General features: G+C 44.4%; 3 protein-coding genes across 10 annotated transcripts; 2 read left to right on the top strand and 1 right to left on the bottom strand.

Moving 5' to 3' along the window:
* The first annotated feature begins 194 nt into the window (after positions 1-194).
* Nmdar1 (glutamate ionotropic receptor NMDA type subunit 1) lies at positions 195-9510 on the top strand. Of its 7 annotated transcripts, none has more exons than XM_076818475.1 (17): positions 195-238; positions 1135-1312; positions 1572-1823; positions 2064-2252; positions 2353-2453; positions 2527-2700; positions 3235-3348; positions 3431-3578; positions 4078-4291; positions 4362-4496; positions 5396-5553; positions 5628-5862; positions 6133-6281; positions 6931-7088; positions 7188-7360; positions 8103-8356; positions 9126-9510. In XM_076818475.1, exons 1-17 carry the CDS (start codon positions 210-212, stop codon positions 9366-9368), a joined length of 2904 nt encoding a protein of 967 aa, XP_076674590.1. In that variant the 5' UTR covers positions 195-209; the 3' UTR covers positions 9369-9510. The 7 variants fall into 7 exon arrangements, with proteins under 7 accessions (XP_076674590.1, XP_076674589.1, XP_076674594.1 ...); XM_076818474.1 differs by having other exon boundaries at positions 2064-2258; XM_076818479.1 differs by having other exon boundaries at positions 2064-2258; positions 8103-8517; positions 9126-9141.
* A 748-nt stretch (positions 9511-10258) lies between these two features.
* Positions 10259-12765, top strand: Snx3 (sorting nexin 3). Of its 2 annotated transcripts, XM_076818495.1 has the most exons (5): positions 10259-10577; positions 11370-11465; positions 11539-11663; positions 11743-11837; positions 12201-12765. In XM_076818495.1, exons 1-5 carry the CDS (start codon positions 10413-10415, stop codon positions 12212-12214), a joined length of 495 nt encoding a protein of 164 aa, XP_076674610.1. In that variant the 5' UTR covers positions 10259-10412; the 3' UTR covers positions 12215-12765. The 2 variants fall into 2 exon arrangements, with proteins under 2 accessions (XP_076674610.1, XP_076674611.1); XM_076818496.1 differs by having other exon boundaries at positions 11743-12765.
* Positions 12766-12884: 119 nt separating this feature from the next.
* Positions 12885-15712, bottom strand: LOC143372358 (uncharacterized). The gene is made up of 4 exons (XM_076818487.1): positions 15239-15712; positions 14880-15062; positions 13628-14810; positions 12885-13538 (listed from the first exon to the last, which is right to left on the bottom strand). Exons 1-4 carry the CDS (start codon positions 15434-15436, stop codon positions 13456-13458), a joined length of 1647 nt encoding a protein of 548 aa, XP_076674602.1. The 5' UTR covers positions 15437-15712; the 3' UTR covers positions 12885-13455.
* Positions 15713-15902: the final 190 nt, after the last annotated feature.

Here is a 15902-nt window from a genome sequence, read left to right as displayed (position 1 = left end):
CGCCCTCGCCCGCTCGGCGGCTCCCGGACACGAAGGGGATCGCTTCGATCCGCCGCGGCGAAAGCGCGATCCTTTCTCCGCGTGGTCTCGATCATGGACGGCCACGGCGATGATCGAGCAACGTGGCCAGACGGGCAACAAACTCGCCGCGGATCCCACGGGCTGATGGATGCTTCGGGGATCCCTCTGGAGGTGACCCGCGGGTACACATGGCTCACTCAAGCATCAACATGCCGGGGTAAAGGTCTCGTTAGATTGGACAAGCGTGTAGATTAATTGGATGCTGAAGTGGGACAAAGGAAATGGATGCATCAAGCATCTCACTTGCGCACTGTCCTTCGGATTGCTTCTTCAGATCCTCGTAGGGAATCTGGTATATCTCGATGACATTGAACGCGTTAATGACGCATTGGTGCACTCACGAGTGTGTTAAAGAGTACCGATCGAACGAACAGTTCAATCATTACCCTACTTTCGTTTGGAGTAGATTTTTGTTGGGCGTTGAATCTCCCCCTCGATCGATCATTTCGCTTGAAAGCGACAGCGAGGATAAATCCGAGGAATTAGTATAAAACGTAGCGCAATGCCATGCAATGGGTGGGAATATAAAGATCGGCTGGAAAACACGAAAACGGCCCCAAAAATCACGATAGTGGGGACGGAGTCTGTGCGCAGCATCCGAATGGATCAATGAATCTCCGACTTCTGTCTCAGATCCAGCCTCGCGCTCGACGTTAACGGTGGCTCTCGTTCGCGAAGGGCGTTCGATAAAGGGCGTGATCGTCGGTTACCGATGAACCTCCACGTAGTTTGCGCAGTTTCGAGTATCAATTGAACGATCGGCGGCTGTACTCCGATCCCGGTACGTTTCAACTTCCACCATCGAGCGACCGTGCCGTCCAGAGATAATAGTTGCCCCAGAAAGCGAGGACAGCTCGAGGTTTCGATTCCCCCGGAATCTGTGCGCATAATAGTTTTGCATGGCACCGAATCGCGTCGATAAGAGGAAAGTAAGAAGTTCGCGTGCGTTTCAGAGCCTATAGCTACTATGCGCCGTTTCACAATAGACCGCGGTAGACCTTGCCATTCGCTTTTTGCTCCCCCAAGGTTCCTCGAATCTATTCTTCACCGCAGATCGAACCTCCCAATGGCGAGACACGGAGGCGCCGTATTGTTCCTTCTCGTGGTCCTCCTCAACGACGGCCCGTACAATGGACTCGCCGCACGCGAATTCACCAACCCCATCGTCTTCAAGATCGGCGGTGTTTTCTCCAAAGAGGAGAGCAAGGACCATTTCAAGAATACAATCGACGTAAGTGGCTTTAACACAGCTCCCAAAGTAGGTACACCGAGTCAGAGCTTGACACGCCCTTATCTTCCTTTGCGCCGGTACCGTTGATTCTTTAAAAAAAACTCCGTCTCCAACGGATTCCCTTAACCGCGCGGTCTAATAAGCTCGTCTCGGTTGGTATATACAGAGTTCGAATGCAAATCGGGATCGCGCCACTGTGAACCGAAATTATTACCAAGAAAAACAGTATATCGTGAAAAGGGTACCCGCGTTCTTCCAGCATCTGAACTTCGACGTGAACTACGTCGGGAAGGGAGTGACCTACCAGCACACGGTTATCGAGATGGACTCGAACCCGATCAGGACCGCGCTGAGCGTTTGCAAGTCTCTGATCGCGAAGCAGGTGTACGCGGTGGTGGTGTCCCATCCTCTTACGGGGGACCTGTCGCCTGCCGCTGTTTCATACACCAGCGGGTTCTACCACATCCCCGTGATAGGTATATCGTCGAGGGACTCTGCGTTCTCCGACAAAGTGAGTCGTTCATGATCCTCTCAGCGACGACTCGTCAGAGGATTTCGCGTAAACGAGATCCAGCGCGTTATTATATTAGCGCCCGCGTTGCCCATTTTGATTACGTCACGCGCTAAGTACCTCACCACCCACGGCGACAATCCTATAGTTCCGGGGATTATTAATCTTGTATTTTGTGACGCGGCAAAGTCGTAGCTATTATTATTCCCAGGTAATACCAGGCGCGTTACACTTTTGCAGAACATCCACGTCTCCTTCCTGCGCACAGTGCCACCCTACTCGCACCAGGCGGACGTGTGGGTGGAGTTGTTGAAGCACTTCAACTACATGAAAGTGATCTTCATCCACAGCTCGGACACGGACGGCCGTGCCCTGCTCGGTCGCTTCCAAACGACGTCGCAGAACCTGGAGGACGACGCTGAGATCAAGGTGCAGGTACTAGACCGTCCTTTATGCCTCGAGTCTCGCGCGAAGGCTAGGGTAGCCGAGTGGGGTTTCATGCAGCGGTGACTTTGATCTTCCGAAACAGGTGGAGTCGGTGATAGAGTTCGAGCCTGGCCTGGACAGCTTCACGCAACAGTTGATAGACATGAAAGGCGCGCAGGCTAGAGTGTGCCTTCTGTACGCCTCGTAAGTGCCAGCCTATTGCGACCCCTTCGGCCGTTTAAATGCCTGATGACTCTTCCTCTCTGTCCGCCTACAGAAAGACCGACGCGAGCGTGATCTTCCAAGACGCCGCTGCCCTGAACATGACCAGCGCAGGATACGTTTGGATCGTGACGGAGCAAGCCTTAGATGCGCCCAACGCACCGGAAGGTCTTCTCGGCTTGAAATTAATTAACGCGGAGAAAGAGAATGCTCACATCAAGGATAGCCTGTCAGTTCTCTTCCAATCGTAGATTGACGTGTAGCTGACGTGTTTAGACAAAAAAAAACAAAAGAGAATGAAATCCCTCCACGAGACAATTCTATACACGCACGAGAAGACTTATGTATGAACGTACCCAAAGACAACACCCGCTCTGATAGCAATGAAGCTCCTCGCGTTCGCGTCTACGCCGTTGCATGCGCTAAGGGGCACGCGGCACAGAATCACACAGCGATGTACAACTGGTTTCAGATCACCGGGTCACATCTGCATACCCTCCTAGCACACCATCCAGTCTCTCCACCGAACGTCCCGCGAATTGCTAGCCCGAAACGGTGTACCTTAAGCTTTAGGATGCGCGCTTCGCCCTCAGCCCCTTCAGACAACTTGGGAGCTTTTTTTTTGATTATTAGACAGAACGTTGTTCGCGTAGAAAGCAGGTCTGAAGGAGTTCAGGTCACGAGGAGTCACGAGGATATATCCCCCGAGAATTTGTTGAACGCGACGTGCGCGGGCGGTGATCGAGGGAGTTCTGTGTTTCAGGATGGTCTTCGCGGGCGCTTTGAAGGCGATGAACGAGTCCGACGCGATCACGGAGGCGCCGAAGGACTGCGGTGACTCTGGGTCCATTTGGGAAACGGGGAAGAAGCTGTTTCAGTAAGGTTCACTTGGGTTGTACTGTGGTGCTACTAGGATTAGATTTTTTTCTGGCGTCAGGGTGCCGAGAGCTTCGTTTTAGATACATACGGAAGCAAGTGTTGGTGGACGGTGCTACGGGAAGAGTGGCGTTCGACGACAACGGGGACCGCATTTTCGCCGAGTACGATATCATTAATATCAAGGAGGACAAGGAGCGGGTCTCCGTTGGGCAGTACTTTTACCCAACTGTGAGTAGGATCGAAGATACAAGTGCTCCTTGTTAATACGTGACTAATTGAGCACCTTGCGCGATAGGAATGCTCCGGGCTTGAACAATTTTCAAGAAATAGAAATGAAAACATATCGATTCAATAACTACTGCTTAGGTATCGTGCGAAAATATACAGTGAGTAACGAAAATATTCGGATAATTTTTAAAATCGTATAACTTTTTTAAAATTAATCCAAGCGACTTGAGTTTTTTTTTTGAGAAGCGAGAAGAATTAGTTTGCTAAGTGACGTGTTCGTCGTTTTGAAAAAAATGCACTTAGTCGGAATAGCAAAAAAAAATAGTAAAGGTCGTTTATTTTTTTTATCTGAGTCTTTAAGTCAGAAACATAATTTTATGAACAGTTTTTATAATTTACTTGAAGTTGGTAAATATGGAGCTGCACCCCTCTAGCCGCAAGGTGCTTAATTAGTACCTCCCGAGTTACTTTTAATAATTATCGATCCTCCGCGTCGCAGAACGGCACCAAGATGAATCTGAGGGTGAACGAGTCGAACATAACGTGGCCCGGCCGATTAAGAACTAAGCCAGAGGGTTTCATGATCCCTACGCACTTAAAAGTGCTCACGATCGAGGAGAAGCCGTTCGTTTACGTGCGCGAAATAACTGACGGTGAGCCGTGTCTACCGGAAGAGATTCTCTGCCCCCATTTCAACGTCACCGACCACGAGAGTAAGCGCAAACAAGTCCCAACGACCCGCCACGGACCGGGGATTCCAAATCTCTTCTTAAATGCTTCCAGGCACGAGGATCTTCTGCTGCAAGGGATACTGCATCGATCTGTTGAAAGAACTATCGAAGACTATCAACTTCACCTACAGCTTGGCTCTGTCCCCCGATGGACAGTTCGGCAACTACGTGATCAAGAACAGCTCAGGTGAGAAGGGAGCTAGACTTTAGACAGTAGATCACTGGTTTCTCAATTCAAGGGTAAGGGGAAGAACAGGGTGTGTCGCAAAACAGCGTTATCGAGAAAATTAAATTTTGAACGCACTGCCCGGTCGAAACATTAAAAATCTTTTTAATACAGAAATAATCTCAAGAATGACCAGGTAAAATTTTTAAATGAAATTCCTAACGGTACAGATTTTACAGGCAGTTCAGGGGGATCAACAGTGTGACGGCCTTAAAAATAGGTGTTTTTTTTTTAAGATGGATACGAATGTGATTTTTCTTTTAGTTAGTAATATATTTATTCATCTAAAAAAAGAATCAATCTTTGTTTTAATCGAATAAACGCATGGGAAATAGGGTGCTCACGGGCAAGTCAAACTTTAAAGGTCATTCTACTTTGAACCGCCGAAAAATGAAGCTATTTTTCTGAATGAAATAAAAAAATTGTTCTATATTCTACATTTGTAGCAGAATAAAGAGCAAAAGGTTTTAGACCCATACATTGTATACTTTTTTCTAGAAAAAATCATAAAAGTCACCTATGTTCTCTTGCAATTTGACCGGGGAGTGCCGCTTAATACTTTAGTCCACCAGTAAAGAAACAAGGTTCAATGAATTTAATTGTCTTATATAATTTCCTGTGTCACCTTGACGACAGAAGCTTATGCTCAGGCAAAGAGTGGGGACATTCCTTATTCTGTTGCGGTGCACATTTCCTGTTTTTAACCAGCATACCAAATCTTTAACGTTATCTTACTTTATAACCCTTTGTGATTCGACAGTTCTGTAGTCCCAGTTGCCAGCAACAAAATATGCTATAAATCACGAAAAATAGACATCCCCGGTTCTTTCTCCTTACCCTTCGATTCGTGAACGTTGCAGTCGGTGGGAAGAAGGAGTGGACAGGGCTGATAGGGGAGCTGGTGAACGAAAGGGCGGACATGATCGTCGCCCCTTTGACCATCAACCCTGAACGCGCCGAGTTCATAGAGTTCAGCAAGCCCTTCAAGTACCAGGGCATCACTATCCTAGAAAAGAAGGTATACACTCCTCTAAATAATTCATGAATGAACTTTCGCAGCGGTGAGTTCACAATGAGATCCTTCACCCGCAGCCATCAAGGTCGTCGACCCTGGTGTCGTTCCTGCAGCCATTCAGCAACACCCTTTGGATCCTGGTGATGGTATCGGTGCACGTAGTGGCTCTAGTTCTGTACCTCCTCGACCGGTTCTCGCCCTTCGGGAGGTTCAAGCTAGCAAACACTGACGGCACCGAAGAGGACGCCCTCAACTTGTCCAGCGCCGTCTGGTTCGCCTGGGGAGTCCTTCTCAACAGCGGGATAGGAGAAGGTTCGATAATACGCGGCAGTAGAAATCGGAAACCTTGAAGTCTACGTAGCATTTACCCTTCCTGTAATCTACCTATGCCTCGGACTCGCGCTATTATCTCGGGAGGAATTAGCATTGAACTTTCGAGGAGCATATTTATAGCCGCAGCTGCTATCTCCTTTACATCACCGAAGCGTAATTGACTCGATCGATCGGGGACATAAACGGGGTTGCGTGCCCGGCGACATGTAATCGCGCTGAATGGCGATTAGATTTTTAATAATTCCGCAGGCACCCCGCGCAGCTTCTCTGCTCGAGTGTTGGGCATGGTTTGGGCAGGATTCGCGATGATCATCGTGGCCTCTTACACCGCCAACCTGGCTGCGTTCTTGGTGCTGGAACGACCGAAGACCAAGCTGACTGGCATCAACGATGCTCGAGTATGAATCCACATTATTCATCTTCAGCGTAGCAGGCTTAAGGGGGAATACCATATTTATTATTAAAAATGACTAAAAAAACTGCAGCTTCCTCAAAGCTGCATGGTTCAAATTTCAGATGAATCGAATCACTGGTTTCTTAAAAAAAAGAATCCCAAATTTTGCTATATGTTTTTAGTCCAAAGAATAGAATTCCTCCTTAAGTCTAGTAACTACCAGTAGCGCACTCGGGGTTTAATCTTCAGGGGAGCCGAGTTGAAGGAATAAAAATATCTTTAATGGAAATTCAATAAAATTCATTAGATGATGATTAGCTTTTTCTTCTTCTTACAAAGCTCTTGAATTACTTCAGTCGTGGTAACAATTATCTCCGTTTTCCTTTTGCTTTGGGGGGTGCCAGGGCCCCTTGTCCTTCACCTCCAGGTGCGCCGCTGATAGTAACAGTAGTACAAATGACTTAGAAGCACCTAAGCAGCCAAAGTTTGTCTAAACCAAGGAGTGTAGAATAAGCTCTGAAATATTTGGCTGCTTGCTTCTAGTACACCCTATGTACTGCCACTCCATTAATGCCACTTCGCTGCCACCAGTATTGATCTCAGCCCGCGGTTCGGATGTTGAACGAGCAATAAAATTCAATTTCCACCTGCAGCTCAGGAACACCATGGAGAACCTGACCTGCGCCACGGTGAAGGGCTCCGCCGTGGACATGTACTTCCGCCGGCAGGTCGAGCTATCAAACATGTATCGCACGATGGAGGCCAACAATTACGACACCGCTGAAGAAGCCATCAGAGACATAAAGATTGGGTAACATCTCCCTTGTCCTCTTATTATTAGATCATGGTATTTCTAATCCATACTTTTCATTAGAAGTGGATGCACACTGCAAATATATCTTATTCGCAGGAAACTCATGGCCTTCATCTGGGACAGTTCTCGCTTAGAGTTCGAGGCCGCCCAGGACTGCGAATTGGTGACCGCCGGCGAACTGTTTGGCCGTTCTGGTTACGGGATCGGCTTGCAGAAGGGCTCTTTATGGGCGGATGCAGTGACTCTGGCCATCCTGGACTTTCACGAGAGTAAGAATCCTTCGACCCGGTACCAAAATTGTGCGGGGCCAAAAAGAAACGAGTTTATATTGTACTTCTGTAGGAAGTTGCTCGCGAGGACGAATATTACTGCTCACAATTAACAATAATAAGAAAAACGTCTAATGACGAAACAACAAAATCACACAATTTGTGACATAAGATCGTACAAGAGAAGCGTCTCGCTCGACGGCTGGTAGACTTCTGCCGATTTCCGTGGACGCCCAACGGTCGTCCGGAAAGCAGAGAGAGAGAAAAAAATAACTAAACCATTCGAAGGGAAAGTCCTTTTCTCTAAATATATTGATGAACCGCGCCAGGGTGTCGCGACCGAACCGAGGCTCTGGCAATCATCACGTTCATTGCCTACGCTTCGGTCCGGTCGCACGCGGGACGCACTTGAGTGAGTCTAACCCTGGAGAAATAAATCTTTTTCCAGTTCGACAGTCCGCTATACTTCTAAATTTCATAATAATAAGTGTCTATGCATAGGGCCCCGCAAAATATACGACGAGGTATGCGTAGACCGCGGGGCCTTTTAAAGGCTGGATTTCCTAGCCGCCGCGGCCAGCGGCGGTCCCACAAGTGCAATGGAGAAGTATGCATCTGTGTCTTTGTTGCGCTAGTGGGACCGCCGCCGACTGTCGCGGCCGATTGCAGCTAGGAAATCCCACCTTAAAACGCGGAGCCGTTTTTACAGATTACGATAAAATCTCTGTTCGCGTGTTATCAGTCGGCTTCATGGAGGGCCTGGACAACCACTGGATCCTGCAGGACAACATACAGCAATGCGAGCAACTGGAGAAGACCCCGAACACTCTGGGCCTGAAGAACATGGCCGGCGTGTTCATAGTGGTCGGGGTGGGGATCATCGGCGGCATCGTCCTCATCATCATCGAGGTAGCGTACAAGAAGCACCAGATTCGCAAGCAGAAGAAGATGGAGCTGGCGAGACACGCCGCCGACAAGTGGAGGCGAGCGATCGAGGTAACGGAAAAGATAAACGGAAAAGATGATCCTGTGGTACGATCGAACAACTTTCTCTCCGACATCTTTCGCTGTCCACTCCTCAGAATTCTGTGTTTGTCAGTAAACCGCAGGCAGCAAGGACGAGATAGGAGCAACACGAGGGATTTCTATGAAACCTAGTAACGATAACAAAACCACCGATCGATTCGAAGTTTCGAACCAACACACGATAGATCTAAGCACACCGATTCACACGCTTTACAAGCTTTAGGGATGAGAGAAGTAGTCAGGCTTTCACAACAGAGAGTAATAATACACTTTGTATCTTGCCTTGGAATCGCTTCTTTTATACAGCATCAACCATTTACGAAAGTCAGCTTGGTCACGTTTCAAATAAGCTTCAGACACTCTTAACTCGCATTCTCGTGTGCAACAAGCGCCGCGGGCCACACAGTTGCGACTGCTTGCGACTGCAGTCACGCGCGCACGGCATGGAGAATAATTAAGAATCTTAAAAGGTTATGTTCGTTTACTCCCCCCGCGCCGCAGGTTGCACGCACGAAACATTATATTCCCCGAAGAGTCAAGCATCTTCAAGTATTCCGAATGTATTTTGTATCCACACACGTAGGATCGCGGCTTCAGCCTCCTATTAGATACGCAAAGTATGGTACTAAGTAGTTGTACTTGTGTACAACGCGATGTAAGTCGAGTAGCGTTAGCCGATGGCGACGAAACGGATGCCAGTAAGCTCGTCTGACGCGATCCCTTGCTCTTTTTAATGCAGAAACGGAAGACTCTACGAGCCTCGATAGCCGCCCAGCGAAGAATTCAGAGTAACGGCCTAAACGACCCTACCACTGTCAGTTTAGCAGTGGACACGGTAGCTAGGTCTAACATGACGCCACGAAGCCCTGGCCGTGCCTGGCCAGGAGACAGCGACATCCGCCAACGGCCGATCCCTCGCTCGGACGATATCAGACTATCACCTGCTGCTTACACAGCGGACGTCTCGCACCTCATAGTCTGAGCCACCAGGTCTTCAATTTGGTTACTTCCTGTATCGTATATACCGAGGTGTTATCATTGTCGAGAGAAACTCTGTTAGATAGGCAGATTGTGTAACTGAGGGTACATTTGTTTTATACAATAAAAGAATGTTACTTTAAAAATTTGTATACTCTCCTTTCGACGCCCCCCCCCCCCCTCTTCCTATGCAAATGCACGCTGATTATGGTTAGCATTCGGTAATAATTAGACCTACTAAAATTATAAATTGTTTCAAATGAATTAAGATTTTTTAATATCGCGTTTGGACAAATAAATAGTTTGCTATGCTCGTTGCAGAGAACCAACGATTAGTCGTAATCGTCTACGTGATGTTATGCAGTTCTGCCTTCATTCTTTCCATATTTCGATTACGCATACTCGACGATGCTGTCGGTTAGACGTATTGTAATACTCGTTATTCGATCACTTCAATTTTAATCTACTTACCGTCCATCGGGCGCTGTTTTTCGGGAACCTGTTTTTCGGGAACCAGTTTCATTTCTGTGCATCGTCTTCATCCTATTGACGGCGTATCGCCCGTAACTCGACGGACCGATATATAATCAATTTTTAAATATTTTTAAATAGCATCGTTCCATCCGCGGAACGTATAATCTCTAGAGCTGGCGTCGGACTTACAGTCACTGTACTTCCACCTTATCGGCGGACATCTTCTTAAAATATCTGAACCGCTTGCGTTAAGTACGCTCAGAGTAATTCTACGTTACCAGCGATATTATTAAAAGATATATTACGAAACTGTGCCGGACTTATCAGGATATAGATAAGAGGTAAGAAATTTATATCGAATATTCTTGTTTTGTTGAAGCGCGATACGAGCATCGATTTCCATCAAGGTTTCCCTTCTAGATCCTCTTCGGTGGGCCGTGACCACGGGACGTAACACATGAGAACGAATTGTGTCAAGTTTCTCACCGCTGTCATTTGACGAAGATTCATTGTCCAGCGTGATTTATTTTCTAGGCGGTCCTCGAGCAACTTCATCGATCTAGAATCGAAAGGTATGGCGGATACGACCGTGGACGCGACGCGCCGTTTAAACGTTAAAAAACAGACCCTGGACGACGCTTACGCAGCGCCTGCGAATTTCCTCGAGATTGACGTGATTAATCCAATCACGCACGGCGTCGGCAAGAAACGATATACCGATTACGAAGTTCGCATGAGGGTAAGTGGAAAATGCCCTCGTGGTGCGGGGCTCCTTTCTATCCGCTAACGTTGCACCGCCCGCCGTCGGTTCACCTTTCTTCAAAATCCCTTTTGCCGCTTAAATAGCATGGTAAAATGTCACGCACGTCTGTCCAAGGTGGACAGACTTCGATAGACTTTTACGCCCGAAAGTTAATCAATTCGCATTCCTTAGCTAATTCTTGTAGGGTACGTTCCTTTCCTTCTTTTTCCGCGGGAGGGGGAGAAAAAGAATTCTGCATTGCAGTTGGTGCTCGCTGATAATTCCAATATTGTCAATTTTGAATATCATGGGAATACGTCTATGGGGTTCTCAAAGTATCTTGTCATGTTAGATTTAGATTCCTAGCAAGCAGGGCAATAATCTTGGCAAGAATGACGTTGGTAGTAATTCCGTTACGGGTATCAATCAACTGTATTATGGGCAGTGTCTGCTATCTTACTGTCGATGATAAAATTGTAGATACAAAAATACGTGGCTGTTGGCTCCATTTATAGACCTTAGATTAACACTGAGTGAAATGTACTTTCACGTTTTGAGGATAATAATGAATGGGTTACAGATTCTTTTAATTTATGCTTGACTTCTTGCGATTAAAAGGCTTTTTGAGATTATGAAGCTGGAATTACGAATTCTCTAAAATGTAGGGAATGCGTCGTTATATGCTGTGGTTTTATCGTATTTAGATAAAGTCGAGAAGAAATTTGATACCTCGCTCCAAAGAGCAAAGAAGTGGCTCTGATGTTTTAACGAAGGAATTCCTTCTTTCAGACAAACCTTCCAGTTTTCAAAGTAAAAGATTCCACAGTAAGAAGGAGATACAGCGATTTCGAGTGGTTAAGGAATGAATTAGAAAGAGATAGTAAGGTCAGTTACGAGATAGACATAGAATTTAGAAACGCTTAGAGCGAGCTTACGCTTGTTTCTTATAAATGCGCAGATTGTGGTGCCTCCGCTACCCGGTAAGGCTTGGAAGCGCCAGATGCCTTTCCGCGGAGACGATGGTATTTTTGAAGAAGACTTTATTGAAGACCGAAGAAAAGGTTTAGAAGAGTTTGTTAATAAGTATGTAAATCGGAGAGACTAGCTTTCGTCACGCTGCGCGCTTTGTTAAAGGGAATGAAAATTAATCGTACTGTTACAGAATAGCAGGGCATCCATTAGCACAGAACGAACGATGTTTACACATGTTTCTGCAAGAACCTATAATAGACAAGAACTACGTACCTGGAAAAATACGTAATACATAAGTTACAATAAGACTTATCGCAAGTATATTTCCCTCCCCCCCACCTTCAATATTTAAAGTCATATTTTATTACTTCCAAAGTTTATTATGAAAATTTTGTAAGGTCCTTCTGTATTCATGCAATATTTAATCGAGCTTTCAATGCTGTGATGTGAAATTACGATACTTGTTTTCGAAAGTTTACTTGTGTTTGAAAAACACCTTTGGACATTCAGAAGGAACTTGTTACTATCGCCATTGGCTATTTAAGAAGACTACTAAAGTTTCCTTTCTCCTTGTTTCTCTATAAGCGGTACTCTAGTAATACCGGCGTTTCTACGAAAGATTTATAATTTGATATTTATCAATTTCAGAGATCGCAGAGTAACGTTGTATACAACAGTTCAATTAATATATAAATATATGAAATTTATGAATTCCAAAATATGGCTTAAAAATGAAATATCAAGACGAGAAGCTGTTCATTCGCAAGTTGTCCAATAGGAAAAGTAATGAATATCTTCTGCTTTTCTGAAGTAGCTTATAGAAATATTTTAACATCAAACGGATACGACTGATATAAAATAGAATGAAAACTTGATACTTCACCTTACTGGTTTCTATCGGACAACTTGGTACGTAGCACGTACACTTATTTGTAAACAGTGCTATTGCAACTAGGCGGATAAGATGAATTCAGTTAGAAACGGAGATACGTCTCTTACAAAGTGTTTATAATTTGATATTCTCTACATAAAGAAATGTTAAGAAATTGAAGAAATTTACTGAACTCGATTCTTTGTTCATTAATGGTAAAGCATATATAACTAAGGTAATTATGAATCTCCTTGTTATATAATTATTGTTTTATTATGAGAATAAGATGCGGGCATAATATTACTATTGTACTGGAATCAACAGTAAAATCGATAACTTGTACGTTGTGTTTTTGTATTCTTTAAATTTACAATCATAAGCGAACACTTTTAAAAAGTTTATAAACTATCGATGGGACTGCGTACAGGGCATAGATTAAACTACTTTACAGTTCTGTTCAGTTGTGTTATAGTTCGTACTGCAAGGACACGTTTCGTTAAATATATTCTCGTTATTCTAGTGTACATACATCGCGTGTGCGTTTATACGCACCCATACACACTCATACGAATAGGAGTATTGTATATCAATATAAATAATAAGATCATAAAAAAGAAAAGAATTGAGACTGTGACTTACGTACTACTTTAAAGCTTTGATGTTTAGTAGAGACATCTTAATAAGAACTTCTACTTTGTTTAAGAAATATGTAAGGAACTCGTTAAATTAAGAAGCTGCGTCACTCGTTCAAAATACACTGTTTTAAATCTAAACGAATTTTATAAGAAAGAAAATCACCATGCTTCTTCATCTACACTTTGTTCCACTCTTACACGTCTTTGGAAACTCAACTACTCAACATATGTACTTCTTTATTGCTACTTCTCTTTCCTAATACTATAGACAATTTTGCTGCTCGTCTAATCCCGGACTCGAGACTTTTAAGGTTTAAGTAAATGCAGCGATAGTGATCTACGCTGTGTAGGATATCTTACCCTTGTTAATCAATCGAGCTAACCGTGTAATATAAACCTACAAGTACACATCCTGTTTAGTTTTAATGAATTTTTTATTTTTGAAGTATGTGTCTATATATTTGCTCACGCAGTCTTGCTCTGAAAAAAAAAACAGAATAAAAAGTGTAATGAATGTACATACGTTTATTTCGATTATTTTAATGAAATAGTTCAATGGGATCACCAACCGGGAAACGTGTTCTCTATGATCAGCATATCAGCTATATGCTTCGCGACCACTTTAAATAGCTGCCTGTTTTTGATCCTTCGCTTCTTGTAAAATGGCATCAAGTGCTTTACAATCCACGGCGCTATCCTCTCTTTACACGCAGTCAAGTGCTCCTCGATACAAATCGGCGAGTCTGGCATCATCTCCTCGTCATCGGATTCCCCGAACAGTTCGATAATTTTCTCTTTCACGCGCCCGTGTCTTCTATAATTTTTTAACGACAATTCCGTCATCTTTGCTTTCAACTTCGATACCTGGTACACACGTTCAACGAACCAAATACTGTTCATCCTGCGCTTCTGCTTGCTTTCGGGGGTTTCGTTCTCTGCCAGTAATTTATTAGCTTCCCTGTTCTTCATCTCTTTATAATAACTAAAGCTATATTTCCCTGTAGCCGCATTCGACGGTCTTGTGTTATTGCTGTTGACAAGATTGCTCTTCGCACCGTTTTTGGTTTCGAGCGCGCGAGCGGGAGTATTGGAATTATGTGGGAGAAGAGAATTCATCTCCGAGCACATTTTAGTAATTTCCTGATCCACGTTGGCTTTACTAACGCCCGAGTGTTTCTCTATTAACGTCATGAGATCGCTACTGTCATCGCTGTCGCAGAACATGTCCTCCATGTGTTGCAGAAGCGAATCCTGCGAGTTCTCTTCTTCATTTTGAATACTGGATTGGTTGTTCTCGACGGGAGCGTCAGTATTATCCTGCATGTAACTAAAAATATTGCTATCTTCTTCTTCTTTCACTGTTTCCTCGTCAATTTCTATCTTATCAGGCACCTCTGCGTCCGACTCGTTATTACATTTATTGTGTTCTATGTCGTGAAAGCAAGTGGAGTTCACAGTGGGCGAGGCTGTATTGATGTAACTAGACAGATCAATCGTATCTTCATTCTCAACTGCATCGATTACTTCCTCCTGCTCGCCCTCCACTTTGACGGGCGATTCCTGTTTCGTGGAAGAGAGCTCTTCGCAATTAGACGTGATGCAAATGCTCTGAATGTTATCCGCCCTCTCTAATTCTGCCCACGAATTGATTGTCTGAACTCCGACGTCTACTTTAACCGGTGGGGTTTCTAAAAATATTACTAATTTCTTATAGGCTTTCTTCTCCGAGGTATGAGACTTTACGTCTGAAATCTATACGCGTCCCAATTTCAACTGTTAATCAATTTCAGTAACCAAGATCACACCAATAAATACACTTACCAACTTCAGCATGTTATGCCTATACAGATTAGATTCCAACGACGATTGAACCGCGTGCAATTCCATTCGATTTGTGCATTTCTCTAATTGATCGCACGGAATGTCTTCCTGCTTATCTTTATAGCAGAGGATATAATTGGTGAGCAGACATTTGTGAAGGTACGAGAAATATACAGCACGAACCTGTAACGTAAGTAATTTACTCGGATTAAAAAAAGGTAAAACTCCAAGTTTCTGAGAGTTTCTATAACGAAACTCCTAATCACTATCAAGAACCAAACGTTTGCAGTCCAGAGTTCAACGTTTCGAAGTATACTTTAGTACTGTTCTATTGTGTATAAAAATAAAGAGAAACGTGCCGTGGTAGTCAGTCGAAGGAATTCATCGTTCTCATCGGTGGGAAATTGAGATTTGTTCGCCGAGAGGGAGGGCAACGATATTGACAGAAGATTGTTAATATCATCGAGACTAGCGATATCGTCGTCCATATCCTCGATGTTAAATTCATCTTGCTCCTTCTTTAACAGGAGGGATATGTCCATTTGCTCCATAGTCATTCTACTTTATGTCACGAACGTCCTACGCGACTATTTCAAATTTCACACGCGTCAGTCCTTTGTAAATATATGCCGCGCAACGCGATGTCACGTCCAACACAACGTTCTCGTGAATCGCGCATCTATTGCCTAGTCTGCGAAACGGACATAACACGTGGTAGAATCTCTATTAACGTTAGAATACGATAAATAAACAATTCCCCACAATCAAACGAAGGTAATGTTTATCGTTCGCAGACACACGCTTCACCCTACAACGCGAGCCTCATTCATTGACGACTAACTTCACGCTGGTCAAAACTTATGAACTCTGAGGGCGACGCGACTGTCGCGTAAATCAATAATATCGATGGCAGTATTATATTAGCAAATTTGACCAGTCAATGATTTGTCGATGGTATCAAATGTCATCTAATGGCAGTTCTATTTATTTCTATTTATTCATAGAATATTTATTCTATTTATT

Source organism: Andrena cerasifolii, chromosome 8 (genome assembly GCF_050908995.1).
Source record: "Andrena cerasifolii isolate SP2316 chromosome 8, iyAndCera1_principal, whole genome shotgun sequence".
NCBI lineage: Eukaryota > Metazoa > Arthropoda > Insecta > Hymenoptera > Andrenidae > Andrena > Andrena cerasifolii.
The sequence above is the reverse complement of the archived record's forward strand: the minus strand, read 5'-3'. Positions and strand labels throughout refer to the sequence as shown.